Source organism: Dermacentor silvarum, chromosome 3 (assembly GCF_013339745.2).
Source record: "Dermacentor silvarum isolate Dsil-2018 chromosome 3, BIME_Dsil_1.4, whole genome shotgun sequence".
In the NCBI taxonomy this organism is placed as follows: Eukaryota; Metazoa; Arthropoda; class Arachnida; order Ixodida; family Ixodidae; genus Dermacentor; species Dermacentor silvarum.
In genome coordinates this window covers 89770287-89788513 of record NC_051156.1, presented here as the reverse complement: position 1 = coordinate 89788513, position 18227 = coordinate 89770287, and the positions used below count along the sequence as shown (strand labels likewise).

At 43.3% G+C, this 18227-nt stretch overlaps 1 protein-coding gene across 2 annotated transcripts in view; it reads left to right on the top strand.

Annotated features, from left to right (window-relative positions):
- LOC119445573 (chymotrypsinogen A) overlaps nucleotides 1-16140 on the top strand; it is a 37427-nt gene extending 21287 nt beyond the window's left edge. The window contains exons 2-6 of one of the 2 annotated variants that reach the window (XM_037709844.2): nucleotides 1207-1393; nucleotides 2008-2143; nucleotides 5953-6097; nucleotides 11268-11404; nucleotides 12903-16140. In XM_037709844.2, the coding sequence (XP_037565772.1) occupies nucleotides 1207-1393; nucleotides 2008-2143; nucleotides 5953-6097; nucleotides 11268-11404; nucleotides 12903-13109 (812 nt within the window). In that variant the 3' untranslated portion in view covers nucleotides 13110-16140. Of the gene's footprint in view, nucleotides 1-1206; nucleotides 1394-2007; nucleotides 2144-5952; nucleotides 6098-11264; nucleotides 11405-12902 lie in introns of both variants that reach the window. The other variant, XM_037709843.2, reaches the window with a different exon arrangement.
- The last annotated feature ends 2087 nt before the right edge of the window (nucleotides 16141-18227 follow it).

Genomic DNA, 18227 nt, shown 5'->3' with positions numbered 1-18227 from the left:
GTTTCTGCTACGCCTTTGTCGGGTCGCTTATGTTTTACCTTCTGCTACACAAAGTGAATGAATTACAGTTATTTATGGTGCGTGGCGAGAGTTCTGGCTTTAGAAAAGTATCTGAGCCTATCCTCTTCTTTTCTTACTTCAAATCTAAATAAATATTCTCAGAAAATCGTTATCGAACTTGGCTGTAGGAAATATGCTCCTCTCCAGATATCCTATGGATTCGTAGCAAATACAGCTGCTGTAAAAATTTTCAAATTTTGGACGATAGCTGTCCTAAAGCATTTATATTAAGCCTAAAACCTAAAAAGATAGCCTCGCTTTCCATGGGGTCTCCAGAAAAATTGTTCTTTGAAGGGATAACTTCAACGCTTGTTGAAGCTTATTACAAGAAACAGCGACTTCTTTTTTGTGCGATTGTTGAGTTGGCTTTTGTTGCAAGAACTAGCGACATATGCTGCTTCAAGTATACATCAGGCTGTAATGCCACATATTGGGTGACTGGCCTACGAAGCGTTTGTTCCATTTAGGAGATACTAAATATGTGCAGTAAAAGAAATACTAGGACACATGGCCTTTGCTACAAGGCCTTGAAAAGGATTTCACGGTTGCGAAGAAGGTCACAAACGTGCCATCTTTTCCCTATAAACGTTAATTAAGCCACCCATATAGACGATCCATGTGTATCTATACAAACACATCGCTTTATGTCTGCGCCGCCCCCCTTAATATTTTGTCATTGTCCGTGCATAAACCATGGAAGCTAAAGACATTAGCTTATTGAATGTCTGTGATAACTATATAGCTCCGTACATACTGGTAAGCATAATATATATAAATATAGCGTGCTAGAGTGTACAATTTACTTGCACCCACATGAATATTAATATTCCTACCAATACATATGAATATGTTTTTATGAAATACTTGATGCACATAGATATAAATATACTTTTACAAAGGCAAAAGTTATTTTAGGCATATTAAGTTTCCAAATGCTAAGCCATTAGGACTCTGTCACACGCTGCACAGCATACTTGAAACCATTCGGTCAATACCGACCACGTGGTTTGTATACGCGGCCACTTGACCGCATGGTCCTATTTCGCCTCATGCTGTGTCATGCTTGCAGGTAAACACCTTCTCTTGTCTTATATGGGCGAGCTCACACAACCATTTAAAGGTGGTCATGCTAGGTTTTCGTCGCAGGGGGTGCTTGCGGCCAGCCCTCGGTCGAGCCTCAGCTGGAGTTTGAGGATCGTATCGTTGGTGGACAGCCGGCGGTGCCCGGTTCGTGGCCTTGGCATGCGGCGCTCCACAAGCACGGGACAGGCCATGCTTGTGGCGGGGCGCTCATCACGGACCGTCACGTCATCACGGCAGCGCATTGCGTCTGGTGAGAACATCGCGACCGGCACCCATGACCGCCCCAACGCGTCTGGTTCCAACGCACTTGCATTGCTGCGAAACAGAAACAAACATTATATAAAGAAGCCCTGAGTTTCAATAGCACAGATAACTGTTGTAACGACCACCCGAAAGTACGAATTTACTTGTGCAAACGGTGAGGAGTCCGAGGTGGTTGCAATAAATCTGCAGTACAGCTGCGTGAATTTTGTCAGTCTTTGTATACCTTCCGCAAGTAAAATTTCATGAATACCAATCTCAGATGGTGACAATAAATGGTCTCGAAAGCCTTTAGAGTACATGATATAAAGTGTTTTTCAGTGAGCAACGTAACAAACATAGCGCAACTTTAGCAATACAGCAAGGCCAAAGTAAGGTCACGTTGCGTTCGGAAACTCACCATTTTAATAGGGCTTACACCATGTCGGCTTGACTTGATCCTTTTCTGAACTAATTACGCCGGAGTAACCGTGGTTTGCCCCACCACTAGTGCAAATAAGCTGACTTAGGTCCCCTATCGCACTGTAAACATGATTGAGGTTCTTAGATGGTTTCGAGTATCAAAGCACTTTAGGATTATTGATTCGCGTCACTCCCACGTAGGACTCACCAGCCCGGCCAGCAGTACGTCAAGGTGCACCTTGGCGGCCATTACCGGGACGTCCGTCAGGGAAACGAAATATGGGAGGAGGTAGAGGAGATATGCGCCCATTCCAGCTTCAAGTACCACAGGAAAACAGTGAGTAGACTACCCCGCGGGAGCCACGTGGCCGTCCTAACTACTACGTTATCGCAGATCACAGCTTGCGAACTTGAAGACGAGGATAGACGTAGAAACGTGTAAAGAGATAAATTAACACTCTACCAAAGCAAATATGCGCTCGCTGATCTTCACATGAAGATATGAACCAACTAGCCCAATCAGTAATCCTAGGTCACCCTTATTTAATATGTCTTACCTGTCCCAGAAAAATTCTGTGTAATGCTCTCACCAACTACATCAACAAATATTTAAATAAATACCTATCAACTAATTTGTTACGATACATACGATTAGTTCACATCAATGAAGTTTGTTTGAGGATGCCTTGAGTCACAGAATTTTCGAAGTACCATCTGGGATGTGGGTCAGATGCTATATTCATGTAGTTGTTCTGGCATTTAACTGCGTAAGCATTTCTGTGATTACTCAACGAGAAAACTGTCCGTGCATACATCCGTCCTTCCCGTAAAACGATGGCTTCAATGCGAACGAGGCGGCGAGAACACAGCGCTCACGGAGCTCTCCCCACATTCCACACACTGTCCGTTTCGCAGACCGCTTTCAAAATATGGACCCGCGCGTCTCTCTTCAACGCAAAGTGAGCAACGAAAATACAGCGCGTCAAGAGTGCCGACATCAGCAGTCGGCACTCTGTCAGCATCCCGAATAGCTTTCAGTTTGCTTCCAGACGTAGCCGCCGCCGGAGCACGGTTGATCACTGTTCATAGTGGTTGGACGCGGGTGGATATTGCGCTAAAGGTGATAACGGCTTGTGATAATCGCAGCGTCATCAGCGCCCTTGACACTGCCACCTGTAGTAGAAGCAGCCAACAAGAGACAGTGCGCGTCATAAATGTTGCATACATTTATTTCATTTCCTACATCTCAGTCATCATTTCACCCCACGTCCACATCCACTGCGACCTATCTATAACATTGCTTCTAGTCGCCTCTTCTACGTCGTCTTGTGCACGTCTCAATTAACAGCTCGTTGTTGCAACCGCGCTTCTCTGTTTCATGATACTTTCACGGTCCTTCTCACAATAATACAAAACACACCAGCGTACGAGAACTGAAGTGCACGTCGTTAACTACGAAATGCTTGCGCCCCAGTCATAACTCCCACAGGAGATTCTACACGGATTTTGTTTTCACTCTCTGTTAGCTCCATTCATCAAAAGCGGCTCACCAAATTTAGGTTGCCGTTTTATTTGCCAACCGCTATATATGAACCAATTATTTTACATATTTTTTTTTTCGTTTTTCCTCACCAATGGTGCTTTACATTGGGTTTTTTTTCGTTATAAACAATTGTAAATGAGTGGGGACTAGACCACTGGGAACGCCGCATTAGTGCTCATGCTGCCCCCCCCCCCTTCCTCCACCTGATGTTTTTCTTTTTTTTTTCATTCTATTTCCTCATTTCTTCTTTTTCGCTGCATCCCCCCCTCCTGTGCCTTCTCAAGGTTCCACGGCGGCCGCATTTCGATGGGGGCGAAACGCGAAAACACCCGTGTACTTAGATTTAGGTGCACCTTAAAGAATCCCAGGTGGTCCAAATTTTTGGTGTCCCCCACTGCGGCGTGCATCATAATCAGATCGTAGTTCTGGCACGTAAAACCCCATAATTTTTTTCTGGTCATTCTACAACGGGTGTTGGCCTATTTTTCTTTTTTCAAAACTGTTTTTCTTTTCCTGTATGGTTATTTTTTCTTCCAGGTATAGAAACAGTCTGCAATCTTGTAAGTTCTCGTAAACTAGGCGAAGCTTCGTCCGAAACGTCTACGTAATGAGCAATTTCAAGAAGTGCGCCAACCTTTTCATAACATGTCTAACTAATGTTTCTGTCCTGTGTATGTCGGCAAATGCGTTTGAGTGTTACCTCAGTCCAATGCGGCATCCGCTAACTCTGATCTTATACACAGAGCTGCATATCAAAACGAACATCTCAGGCTTAGGAAACAATGAGTTCTACGCTGATATTATAGCTTGTATTGCAAAACTGGCGGATCACCAAAACAATAACGAAGACAGGCGAACGCTACACTCGCAGCAAATTTTTTAGGGTATTCTGGAGACAAAATACCCATCAATGATAATATATCAGCATGTACCAAAAGTACTGATGTTTTCTTCAATTGTGAAGGTAACCTACCATACCTATGCATTGTTTATACTTTATTCATTCATTTAAGTGCCTGTGTCCAGGTGTTAATATAAGCTGATGTCATTCATAAAAAAATTATTTATAAGCGCAGCACTTGTCTTCATCAACGCTGAGCATGGGCTCGGTAGTTTATGTGTTAAAGCTAAACATATTTACTCGGCATCAACTCGCCTAGACACTGCTTTGGTGTTGCACTCTTGCAGTGCGCCCTTAAGAGCAAAAGTGTAGTCTGTACTGCCCAATGAGCAACGTAGATGATTCCACTTTTGTCACTTCAATTAAGCGAATCTTTTTTTTTTTGCTAGCTCTCCCTGGATTTTCATGACCGTGGCTGCAAATGCTCTCTTGCTGCATAGCTCACACACGCAAAAAAAAGTTGTGTCCAAACGTGGAATCGAACCACGGCTGTCGAGCACGGCTGCCCACTGCTGTAACCATCAGGTCCGTCACTTTTTTTCTTAGTTTATTGGCAGTTTTGACAAAACAAAACAGAGTACAATTGTTAAAACGATTCAGCATATTTTCGCGGATATGATAGGATTAAATTTATTCAATACAACGAAGTCATCAAGCAGTGTAATCCAACCAGCTGGTTCAGGCAGCACCTGATACACCTGCCTGTACTGCACAACGCATTTTATGAAATTTCAACTTACGGAGCGTCTAACCTGCATACGCGTTTTTCACGAGCTGTGGAAACCACGAAGCATAATTTCAGCATAAGGCATTTCTCAGGTACCAAATTTTAGAAACCTAATGCCATGCGAATCGAGCAGTAGTTCTTTTCTAAGAGTCCTCGGTAGAATAATCTCCCAGTGGACGACTCGGTCCAAGCATCATAATTCTGAAATAGACCTGAGACCATCGAGCATACTTCCCTACTATTAGGCCACGAGCACACGCATACTTAGCTCGTTCTAAAGCCAACGAACTCTGAAACATTTGGCGTTTGCGCCCCGTGCCACTTTCGTGTCTTCTTTTGTCGTGACACCTCGAGCTTTGAGGCGCTGTGTTAGACTGTACCTTTTCCGAAACCAGCCGACATTACCCAATACTTTCCTCGTAGCAGCTTAACAACACGTAGAAACTATGCGACGTTGTACCGATTTCGTGATCGGCCCAAGTAAATCGTGTTTTAACATTTCTTCCCTCGGAGTACAAAGCCATCATCGTTTTGATACAGGCAACATGAAATAATCATAAATATGTACGATTGTGTAACGCTCAGTCGCACATCGCGTCAGAATCCGTGTTTCTCTCGCTAACGCTCGTCGAATACTTATGTAGAATCGAACAAGTGGCGTCGACCGGCTACAAAAGAAATCATGCTATTGGCGCCATGCTATCATCGTTAACGCGGTGGTCATCTTGCCGCTGTGGTCACACACACATACGCTCACGTCAAACACACAACTACTAGATTTGCGTAAGCAGGATGGCCTCCGTGGTAACGCTTTGTGAAACCCCAAACAATGGTGGATAGCCAAGTACCTACGAAATGCTTCGCATAATGTCACTTGCTACAGTGCGTAGGATCGGCGAAATTTTTTTCAATGTCATTATTTCAAGTTAAGCTTGTTTGTAGGACACTGTACGGATACTGTGCTGTTCTGTGCAGAGCTTGCGCGGTGACATCGCCATTCTAAAGCTGAAGAACAAGATCAACTTCACAAGCGTGGTGCACCCAGTGTGCCTTCCAGTCAGCTACGAAGAACTGGGTGATGGCTCACACTTATACGTCACCGGCTGGGGACACACCGGCCGTAAGTATGCAGCGGCGTTCTCTAAATAATTGAATCCAGCAATGCTTAGTCAATTTGAAACAGCTTGCATTGTGTTAGCTGCCCTTGTTATATCTCTAGTTATCACACGTGAACTAGTTCTCAAGTTTCTTATCTCCTTTCGCGACACATCATCTGACGTCGTTTTCGAGCACGTGCTCAGATAGAAAGGGTTCGTTCAGCCTTGGTCTAGTGCCCCAGTGATGAAATGAGAACGGCACACACTAACCGTAGTCATGGGACACCGCCGTCAAAAGCAGCGCGCGCAAGGCTCGCCAAGAGCCCAAGAAATTTCTCTTGTTTACTACGCGCTGATAGCAACACTCCGACGTCTGTGGCAACATAGTTCACATTCTCGTGACCTGATTAGATGTGACACGAGGGAAGAAAATAATATCAGCCGACAAGTACTCTCACGATTCCAACGATACTCGTCGCTAAAGTGTAATAATCATTTTTCTTTGAACAAGTATTCTGCTCTTTATTAATTTCTATATGCATATTTTTACCTCTTATTGACAAAGTTTTCAACATTTTCATCTGCCGGAATTTAGGAACAGAAGCTCCATATAGGTTCCCAATTCAATGGCTTTGCTGAGAAAGAACAGGCCAGGAAGCGATCATGCGTGGCATGTGGCTCTATTCTCGACACGCACGGCGGCTGCATGGCCGCCATTATCCGCGATGTCTTCTATCTGATTGGCTGTCGAGAGGTCACGTTCTTTCAAATTTGTGCCGGGAAACGGAAGTTTTGCAAAATGCAATTTCGGGTTTTCAGCAGAATGACGAAACGTGACGTGGAGCTGCAAATTTTATGGACATACTTTTTTTCTGGTCCTTGGCACCTATGTTGCGACTTTAGCGCTTTGCACTGGTTTTATATTATGCACATGCGGGTGGTTATTTCTTTTTTGTATTACGGAATGTTTGTATGCTCATATTTGATGCTTAAACTATCGTGATGTATGAACTATTATGATCTGTTCGTATGCGCAAGTGGACGGTAGCGTGCAATGTATGTGCAATTTCGCGAATATGTTGCGGCGTTCCCAGATAGCCGCCATGCCAGCTTGTTGATTGGCTGAAGGAATATCCCGTGAGGAGCGTCACAGGAAGGGCCGTTTTGTAAACGTCAATTTGACGTTGCGTGACGTTGCGCTGGGCCACCACGGGAGATATTTTCCGCCATAATTTGTGGTGCAACGAGCCGCGCGAATTATGGTTAGGAGCGACCATATGCAATGGCGGTCGAGAGGCATGCGTATCACCGCATTTTCCCTGACATTTGGGGCCATGAAAATCTTTTGTTCATAACGCGTGCTCATAGCATTTGCATCGCTCTTGGGTGGTGTTGGCATTTATGTTTTGGCCATCGTTTTTTTAAACACCTTTATTTGAAATAATATTGGTTGAACATAGCAAACTTTCTGCCACTTTTGCACTTTTCTTTGGTGTCTTTGTATCGTAATCAAGATTAATGACTTTTTGCATCATCAGAGGCTATGACAACAGCGGCTTTTTAATTTATAAAAATAAATATACACAAGGTGGCGCCTTAAGGTTTCCTCACGCGGTGCGAGTATGCAGCGAAGCGAACAAGAAATGGCAGCGTCGGCGCTGGTGTCGCGCAAGCGGATACATGTGGTGCGCGCAACGCTATCGATGATAATCGGCTGCTGCTCAACCAGACGAGTCGGGCTGAGTCACTTGCGTTTCACGAGATAGCGATAACGCGTCTTAGAGCGTGCGCTGATCATCACTGGTAGATCGCGTATGTTGTCCTAAGGTAGAAAACAAGCGCGTGGGCGCCAATATACGACAACTCATTCCGTTTCCCGTGGGAGACTCACCATACCTAAAGGAGCAGACTCTGGCTTCGACGCACCAAATGACGGACGCTAGAAGCGTTTACGATGGAATAATCGTATGGTTTGAGCCAGCTACCTTCTTTTTACTACGGGAAGAAAACTGTTTTCTTTAATCAGGAACGTTAGGTTCCGTGCCTTCATTTCAGTTTATTAGGCAAAACGTCAAATTTGCGTCACGTTACGACAGCAAATCGGGGCCATCAGTGGCATTTTGTAAGTGTCGCGCCTACGTCACGCCTCGAAGAAAATGGCGGAATGTCCAGAATAGAGCCTAGGATCGCACCAGGCGCCAGAACTGTTGCCTCTCCGGCGCCGCCGATACCCACGAGCACGATCGCGCAAGACAGCTGTCAATCTTATTCATGCGATGAAACGACCCATGCGCTCCTTCTGAAGGCATCGGGGTTAATAAAGGCTGGGTAGCCAATTACCTGCGAAACGATTACATGCGCATAACGTCGACACCCACAGTGCTTGCGATCTGCGAAAATTTCTTTAATTTCAGTTTTTCAACTTAATAGGACACTGTTCGGATATTGTGCTGTTCTGTGCAGAGTTTGCGCGGCACACCCGTAAGAAAAAAGATGTGAACGAAAGATTCTACGACAAACCCGATTTTATTTTTCGCCTATTAATGTAACAAAAATTTATTGAATATACTTTTTATTTGCCCGAATTTTTATTTTTCGAGTGGAGGCAGAGACTAAAGGCATGGGCTGTCTGACATAGGTTCCTGCTCCTGCCTGCAGGAGCGGCAGCACAGCGCATACGAACAGATCACAATAGTTCATACATCACTATAGTTTAAGCATCAAATATGAGCAAACAAACATTCCGTACTACAAAAAACAACTAGACCGCCCGCCTGTGCATGATATAAAATCAGTGCAAAGAATGACAATCATGGCTACAATTGCGATAATATTAGAAGCAGTAAATAATGAACAACATAAATCTCAAAACAAAGCAACCATTCGGCTTATTAAGATTCTGTAAATCAGAATGACGCGATAAAATTAGCTAAGATCGGTGTCAGCCTAATTTAAACCATTACACTATAGGGTCGTGTTAAGCTTCAACTATTTTTATTGGTCGCCTAAACAAAGAGAAAAATCACCCGTTCACAATTTTATCTTGCTATTTAAATGCATTTACATGCTGAAACTTGCGGCGATAAGTTTCATCTTAAGAGAACCCTGTAAGCTTTTGGTTCTCGTAGCCAATATTAGGCCATTTGCAATCTAAGCAGACGTCGCATTGCATTTTTTGCATCATTTCGACTAAATTACAATATTTCAGTTCATCGGCTCGAATTATGACGTATTTTAAAACAGTGGAGTTATTCGCGGATTCAATATACAACCGGAATACTTGATGTAGAGGTAAAGTACTTTTTCTTTAATGTAATCAGTTTTCCATAGTATGACATGCTAATTGTGCTTCATACTAACGAATAGTAATACAGTTTACAATAAACAAGACCCTTATGCAGTTGTACTTTTAAGCGCCGTGGGATTATGTACGTGATCTTGTGAAACACAGCAACAGCCTGAAATAAGGCAAGGGTGAGATACTTAACGTGAACGCTCTTATGAGTGTTCTTCATGAAACCAGACTCTTAAAAATTGGTTTTTAACTCTGCAGCGCAACATCTCGAAAAGCTGCTCTAAAGTCCACGTTGGCCGTCTTAATAATTGAGCGAAATATATCGGCAGTTTTTGGCCGCATTAGGCTGGAGTTTATTATTATTCAGTCACAGGCTCTCATATATTATTTATTTGCCTTCGTTTTCATTTCAGCTAAAATATCCAATGTAAGGAGACGTTGTGTCGTCAGCCAGAATTTTAGCTTGGCGTACAGTATTAGGACTGCGGTCCAAACTTGGCATTGCGCATTTTACATTGCATCGTTCATTTCGGTTTGTTTCTGAATCAAGAAGAAATCCATATTTTTTTTCGCGAGCCTATCGTCCATTTATATTCGGTTCGCAGGTGGACACTTTAGTTATATGGCGTGCGTTTTTCGGAAATAACACAAAACGAACCCTGTTCATCTTCGACTCATCAAACGCCTGCGGCTGTGCTCGTTGTCACTCTGAGGTCGCATCACGTGGTTTCTCACGTAGTCTTTGCAATTGCGCCACTACGCCCGCTTCACCCACAAACCTTTGCCTTTTTTTAAATGCCAGCCGCTCATTCCAAGCTCTATGCGGTTTTTCATCCTCTGTGTGCCAGTAATCCTCCATTAAAAGGTATTAGACATAAAAGTTGTGTTCGTGATTAGCGTAACCTAATTCTTCTTTGTAGCCTAATTGCCTAAATAAGCATTCTTGATTTTATCCCTTGCAAGTATTGTATGTAAGAATGCTCTAGCTAGGTCTTCGTTGAAGTTACTTTCCGTTGATTACATCTGACCGCCTTTAGCGCAATGTTTCTTGTAATTTTTTTTCAAGAATGTCACTCTAGATCATAACGCATCATAACGCAAGCTTCTAGGAATGTTATTATTTATTGTTTATATGGAAAAAGAACAGAACACAAGCCGCAACTTCTCCTTAGTTTCTACCATTTTACACTGGAAGTGGCGCACAGGTAACCCATAAGCAACCGAGTTTGCACTAAACTTTGCAAATGTCACCGAAACTACACTTTGGAAAAATATCTGAGCATAGAAATCTAATATGAGGCGATATTCAAGTTTCAGCACAGAATGCGGCAGAAGACAAATTGCAGAACCATGCACAATGCTTCGTGTGATGGCGTTGTTTTCCCCATGCTTTTATACTGTTTCTTTGTTCCAATGTGCATCAGTTCAAAGTTTCTGGGCAATAAATGTCAGTAGGAATTTAGCGCTAGTGCCTGTTATTCACGTGTTCTGTCGTCTGTCCTATAATGCGTGAAAGATCCAAGCGTTCCCGATTACCATGAAATTAGTAGAAACTATCGCTTTGCTCTTAAAACGAACTCTACTTCGCTGTATTAAAACAGTATTCACGCGTATACCATTTACACAGGCATACAAAGCAACATCGGAATTCCAAGAATGCTCATTACTTTGTCAAAGCCACCATAGTACGCACTTCTAAAACTTGTAGTACCTTGCCGAAAAGACGTTTAAAACAAGAACCCTTGTCAGAAATTCGCTAAGCTAGCCCAAAAGACGCGAACCGTCGAGCTCAGAATTAAAGCAAGACCTAATATAGATTGAGCGTATGCCTTAGGTGCACATTTGGACTGAGATATGAATTTTACGTGTTTGTTCTTTTTTTTCTTTTTTTTGAGGAGTCGGCAAAAGCGAGGCTGCAGAATTGAAGCAGACGTTGACGAAGTCCATGAGCACGGAAGCTTGTAGGGACCACAGTGGTCGCAACGTTCCACCAACGATACTGTGTGGTGGCCACGACTACGGCTCATCCTGTGATGTAAGTACTGATGCCGAAAACTTCATAGGGTCTAACTGTTTCTTGACCGCAATTCTGCATTTTGCATTTCTGCGAAAAACACAGGCAGAAATATTTTAAACATTATCGACGACATGGTCTGCTCTTCCAACAGATTAGGACTGATGCATCAATAAGGTATGTCTCCTATCGACCGTGAACTTATGAACTTGTCAAATGACCGCTTCTTGTGATAAAATAATAATCAGAGGTCTACCGTTGTAAGAAGTCAAATACGAGTGGCACAAACTATTATATGCCCATTTGTAATCAATGGAACGGCTTAGTCATTTGATCGTACATTTCAACGGTACTGCTAACGGCTCCATTGGACATTACTATGGAAAGCCTTCACAAATATTGTTGATAATGAAAGAGATTTCCCTTTAATTTCAAACCACAGGGAAGGTTCATACGGATGGAAGTATTTATCAAGTCTTAGCTGGTTAAAGCAATGCGGCAGAAAATTACTACGCAAGCGCGAATAAGTATCTTGCCTAGCAATGATTAAATCACATTGGACGTTTGCGGGTGTTCTGTGCGGGCAGTGCCGGATGACGTCTGTGTGCCCTTCAATCCTTCAACCTTTCAGGTGTCACGCTTGGCATTTCTCACGATTTTTTTCCATTCCTCGAGCACATTGGCATGTTGAGGCCAATGGGTAGTATTCCTTGGCCTTATGTTACATAAGCAATGTCATGTATCGTCGACTTTCATACAGAGTAGCATAAACTTTTCGAAAATCTTATGAAGCAGTGCACATGTCAAAAAAAGTAAAACAGAACCACTAAAAATAAGGAACTGGCAAATAACATTGGGAGATTTTAGGACATTTATGGTACCACTATATCATCTCTTGAACTGAATGCCCTAATTAATCCCATTTTATCAACTACCGGCAAGCGTAATAAGTTATGTTGTAAAATGTTACCAAAATGTGCCACATTGTTACCATTATTACGAAATATTTTAATTATTGCTTTGCGATATAATTTACTGTTACCTTTGTCAAAGTACTTAATCAAAACAGCTCTCGAAAATTAAGTCTGCGAGAATGCAAGTGAGCTGTCATAGCTTATTGCTCCAGTTCCGAACTCTTGTTTGTGACAGAAAGCCAGCGGAGCTCCACTTACCCACACTATATATAGGGGCCGCCTCTAAAGGCGATCGTGGCCACATTTCTTAGGGAAGCGCCCGCGGCGAGAACTGGATTTCGCCTTGGCCGCCAAGTAGACTGTGTTTTCTAGATTAATTATCATGGACAACATATAGTGTACATTCACCACCTCTCAGTTCTATAGCTTTTGTATCACGTAATATTTCTCTCCAGCGTTCAGTATATATTGAGCTTTTCTTTATCGTACAGGGACATCGAACTGCATTACATAGTTTCAGCTATTGGGCCAGTACTTGCTAACTCAATCTAACTGCGCACATTGCTTGAATGAAATAAATAAGTAATAATCAATCATGTTCACAGGGAGACAGTGGAGGTCCTGTGGTGCACAGAAGCAACGGTACGTGGAAGCTGCACGGTATCGTTGTGGGCGGTCCCCAGGAGTGCGGCGAAGAGGACGAGCCGCTCTACTTCGCCAAGGTGTCGCACTACGTGCGGAACTTCATCGACATCTACGTGGACGCTAAGACGAGTCGGAAGACATTACGCAAAATATGCAACTTCCTATAAGCTAGGCTACAGCTCCCGGCTAGTGCTCCACACAGACCCTGTGAATACGCAGAGTTCTTCGCGTTGCTCGCCCCAGGCGTCAAATAAGAAAGCGAGGTGCTGTGATAGTATGGAAATTACGTAGTGCTGCTGGAGAGTGTGTAATGGAAGCAAATGTATTATTATTGGGAAAGTAAATTAGTGCGGTGCAACTATAATCGTTGCACCGGGCTCGAAACTATGAAGTCGCATAACCTCTACGCGGTGACATGGCAGAGCCACGAGTGATATATTCTGCCGTTTTAGCACAAGCGATTACGTACAACAATTGCCACGCACAAGGCTAAACGATTCATTAGTGATAAACCTCATGTAACTCACATTTCTCGGTGTTTTGTTGTATCATTTCTGACCCTGATGTATATTTAAGAAACCATATTTTTCTGGGCTTCATATGAAATTAAACCTGCTGTGAACTATTGAATACTGCAGCGGTTCTCGACTTATGAGTGCAAAACCCAGCGCATCGTTAGATAGAACATCTCGTCGCCTGTCTTCCTAAAAAAATCAATCGCAGTTTTTGCGTGGAGTAGTTTTTCATTTTGAAAGCTGAAAATTAAACACAAGGAATTTCATTACCATCAAAATGAATAAATTTTTTCTTTCGTTTGCTTTGACAATTCTCAGGAAACTAAAAAAATATACTCTTGTGCTTTTCAGAGAACCAGAAGCAAGCTCTTTCCTTTGTACTTGATATTAGGCAATGAAATGTTGGTACTGAGGTGATTCACGCTTGTGGGTATCGTGTGTGAATTGATTAAATGTGATATTGGTCGAATCAAAATCTCAGCGTCATGCTGAAATTGTTACAGAGATGTAAACGGGTAGTTAGCAAGTCAACACCCAGGCTGTCTTCAGGAACCACCGTGGAGGATTATTGGCTACAGCATTTTTTTTCCTGCTGATCACAATACGAAGGGTCAGATTTGGGACAGTGAATGCCATGTTTAAATGAGGGAGAAATGTAAAAACGCTTGTGCGCAGAAATTTATTTGCTAGCTACAGAACACCGACGATATCCATGTTAAACCGAATCCCTCCACTATGGCGCATTCTATAACCCCAGGGTGGCTTTTAGACGGTAAACGCCTTAATGCTTGCCTGTCTCTGCGCCTTCTTTGTTTCACATGGCAATCGTTGCGGCAAATAGAATGACGCACCGCAAAACTTACTGAAGAGGTTGATATTTCTAACATACCGTCATTCAGTCATGCTACAAGCCACTCAGATCATCACCTTTACTTCGCATCTACATTTTGGTTCAGCTTACCCTCTGCAGTACATAATGAAATGCTACGATATCAGCAATGCTAATCGACACTAGACTAACAATTGGTGGGCACTGCGGTGCTGTAATGAAACGGTTACTGTGTGTCAGTCAGAATAAACTGAGAATATCTCACGCGTAAGCAAGAGAAGCAGTGGCGATGATGGATAAGATATCGTAAGTAAGCAATTCCAGCCTCTGCTCGAAGGCGTACTTTTATTGCTAATTCGTAGCAAGCATTCTAGAGCTATTCATAGCAAACAACGCACAGGAGCGTTAGTTATGTATAGAAGCTGCGATGTAGTATACGTGGTGATTTCAAGGGGTTTCGAGTGCAGGTCTGTTTGAAGCCTGCCTGAAATTCAGTAATGTGGCAAGCTGGGCGAGTTGGTGACTAATCACCATACCGTGGCGGTGAAGCAGTGCACTGACCAGGACAAGGCGGGGAGACATAAGTGTCGTGTATTCTTGCGTCTCTCCGCTTTGTCCTGGTCAGTCTGCTGCTTCACCCCCACGGCCCGATAACGGCCTGAAATCTTTATATGGGGCGAGTGATGTCACCGAACACGTTGGTGTTCCATCCACTGGCTTTGTTGACGCAAAGCAAGTCTGAGCCCGGTAACCCTTCAGCTGTTTCACAGTAAAATGATCCTCGTTTCTTAGAATGGCTCATCACCCCAGCAGAAAATATCGGCCAGCTTGACAGGTGAGGTTAGCTGGGCTATGACACTAGAGGATAATGTTGGTTTCAGCGCATATTGACATTGTCAGTCGCCTTCAGTGAAACCATTTTCGAGTTGCCGTGCATTTTACCAACATCACAGAAAGCCACTATAAATATTGGACGCGGAGGAGCAATTGAGGACAGAGACTGTAACAACAGTGATCTAGTTGTATGAAATGGAACAGAAGGAAAATAAAGGTAGGAAAACCTCTCAAATTACGAAGGTATTTGTTCAAGAAAATAATTCTCCACAATAAACAATTTTGTACTGCCACAATGAAGGTCCTTTCTTGCTCGGTTCCACTTCTTTTTTATAATCACTCTTGACGGCATGCTAATCCTGCCCTTAACCTAGGCGGAGCTGTGTTTGCACCCGGCGAAACGGTAAAAGAAAGGTGTAGAATAGGGGACGAATTCGCGAAGCTTTTATTCACAACAGCGGTTCGTTATTGGCCTGTCTCCTTCGAAGGAGATGTGCTCAACATAACTATTGGCACGCACCTGCTTTTACTAAAAGTTCTAGCGTTAGTGTTTCATTTTTTGTTTTTTTAATACAGGCCAATGATTGTGGCTCTACTTTGGTCATAGATCATTAGGTCAACACTGAGGTCAGATAAGCCTAATTGGATACTGTAACCTGAGTAGCTGCGCAGATGATTGACAACTATTCTACTAAGACTTATCTGCGTTGCACGCTTGTGTAGAAAATCACTTGCAGGTAGGGCTCGTATTCACAAAAATGTCATCCACTAGAATTGATCGTAAGGAAAAAAGAACGAAAAGATTTGTGAATGCGGTCCCATATTTAAATAATTTTATTTTTAAATAAATGATTTTATCCCAAATGTGCAAGTTTAGCACACGCAAAGCATCGATTTCTTTGGCGCCTGGTACGAGTAACTCAAGACGCCCTGTATATACTTCATTACACTTGCCACCATCTCACATATGAGCATATACCTGCTGTATTCATCAAGAAATAAATCATCATCAACAACCACCATTCTCAGACTGTCTTTTCTTTGGTCTTCATTGATGCAATGACGAACGTATAAAATGTGATTTAGTAATATTTTGTGTCTCAACCAAGATTGGGTACCAAGAGTGCCATACGAGTACCAAGAGTGCCATACCAAGAGTGCCATACGAATAGTGAAAGCAGCCATTAATAGTTTTCTGATTCTATGACATAAATATGTGTATTATCCAAGGAAGAAGAGTACATTTCGGCGCTCTTTCACAAGTGACGTGCTGCGGATTTAGACAGCAAACACTGCCTGAGGCCATGCCACCTGATGGCGGAGATACGCCACGAAGCGCTTCCACGGAACATAGCATCTAAACCTTCGAACACTATGAGGGTCTCACGCGACAACGCTTATGTCTTAAAGAGCTAGTTGGCGTTCGACAACGAAGTCGCTCCGTAACTAGGGTGCGCATGAACAAGTAATCTATACGCGTAGTTACAGCCACCACTGATGGCTATCAAACGTGCGCTTCCGAAAGTATGCTCGGGCCGCAGTAACAGACAATGCTTTGCAGCAAGGATGGCTGAAGTTCGCGGCTGCGATTTCGCCTTTGTTCGGATGTCACACCGCTACTTCTGCGGTGAGAGCTGCAGCAGAGGCGTGGGCCTCCATGAGAACGGCCTTGTACACGATGTTCCCGGAGTTTGGCACAACTAAGTTTGCACACTTGCCAGATGCGTCTCGCAGACAAGCACAAGGAAGCTCAGTTGCAAAGTTGAACTTCGGTTAAGTAGCGGCTACGCTTTGTTGACTAATGCGATGCCTCGATAATGTTTTTCTAATTCTGCCCTTGCGAAAATAATTTTTGTGTATCAATAAAAATTACACGTCGCTGGTGCCGTCTTATATCGATTGCATTCATCTCGCTACCGCTGAATAAACGAGACATCGCGAAATACTTGTCGTGAAAGTGGTCTCAAGAACAGCAATTGTGAAATTGTCAATGGGAATGTGTACCTTCCTCAATGAAGTCGCTGAAATAACGAGCGCATAAATGCACGAGGTAGCGCTCCACTGTCGATATAGTTCCGCTAGCCTTTCCGCTGTAGTTTTCGCAATCTTAAATGCTCTTAGTTAGCTGCATAGAAACGTACAAAGCTGAAGGTTTACCAGCTTATGAGTATTTTTTTCGAATGTTACGGAAGAGAGGAGCCGCCGGTTTTATTTTAAAGGGAGAAGAGCCGACGGCAAGACCAGGTTTAGCCCTTTGTGACGTAGGTACTGCACTCCTACACCACAAAATATATTAACGAAAAATGTATATCAGTAAAAAATACACTCCCAAAACGCCCACAGCTGAGATGCAAATAAAGCACGGTGCGTGGTAAGTCTGCTCAGACAGCAGCAAGTTGTTTTGTCCTAACAAACATGACGCAAATTTTTCAGCAACAATTGAGGAGAAATACCATATTCCGCAGCTAATAGTAATCTTCGTCCTGATGTACATTTTTCTATCAAATTGTCCTGGCAACCCCAATATCAAAGATGTTCTTGAGCGAAAATAATCATGCTGTTAAAGCAGCACATAAATGTTAACATTCCCGTACGGTACAGCATGATTTAACGGCTTTACAAATCAGTCAACGTGAAAACCACAAGCCTGAAAAATGAACAGTTCTGCAAGAAGCAACCAGCAACAGTTCAACATGGCGCGAAGCCGCGCTAAAACTAGGTCCAAGGACATGAACTGCATGATCATTGGTGCAGCTACTTTAAGGGCCACAAAAACGAACATAATCATTGCTGGCAAGCCTCAGCAGATTTTACAGACAGCACAACGCATTAATACACCCTAGCTGGAGGAACACGCCGAAGAAGCGGCAAACGGTAGGAGCGCCCAACGGCCTTGAAATCCTAAGCGAAATGCCTTTAATCCGCATGCTACACTGCAGACAAAGTGAACGACGACATGGTATACGCCATGATCAGGTACGTTGCTTACCCATAGAAACGTGGCGCATGGGAAAGAATGAGTGCAACAAACACCGAGACGACAGAAAGAAAGCGCGAGAACGAGAAGCTTGCCTCGTAGTGTCACCGTCAATCTGTCACCGCACGGC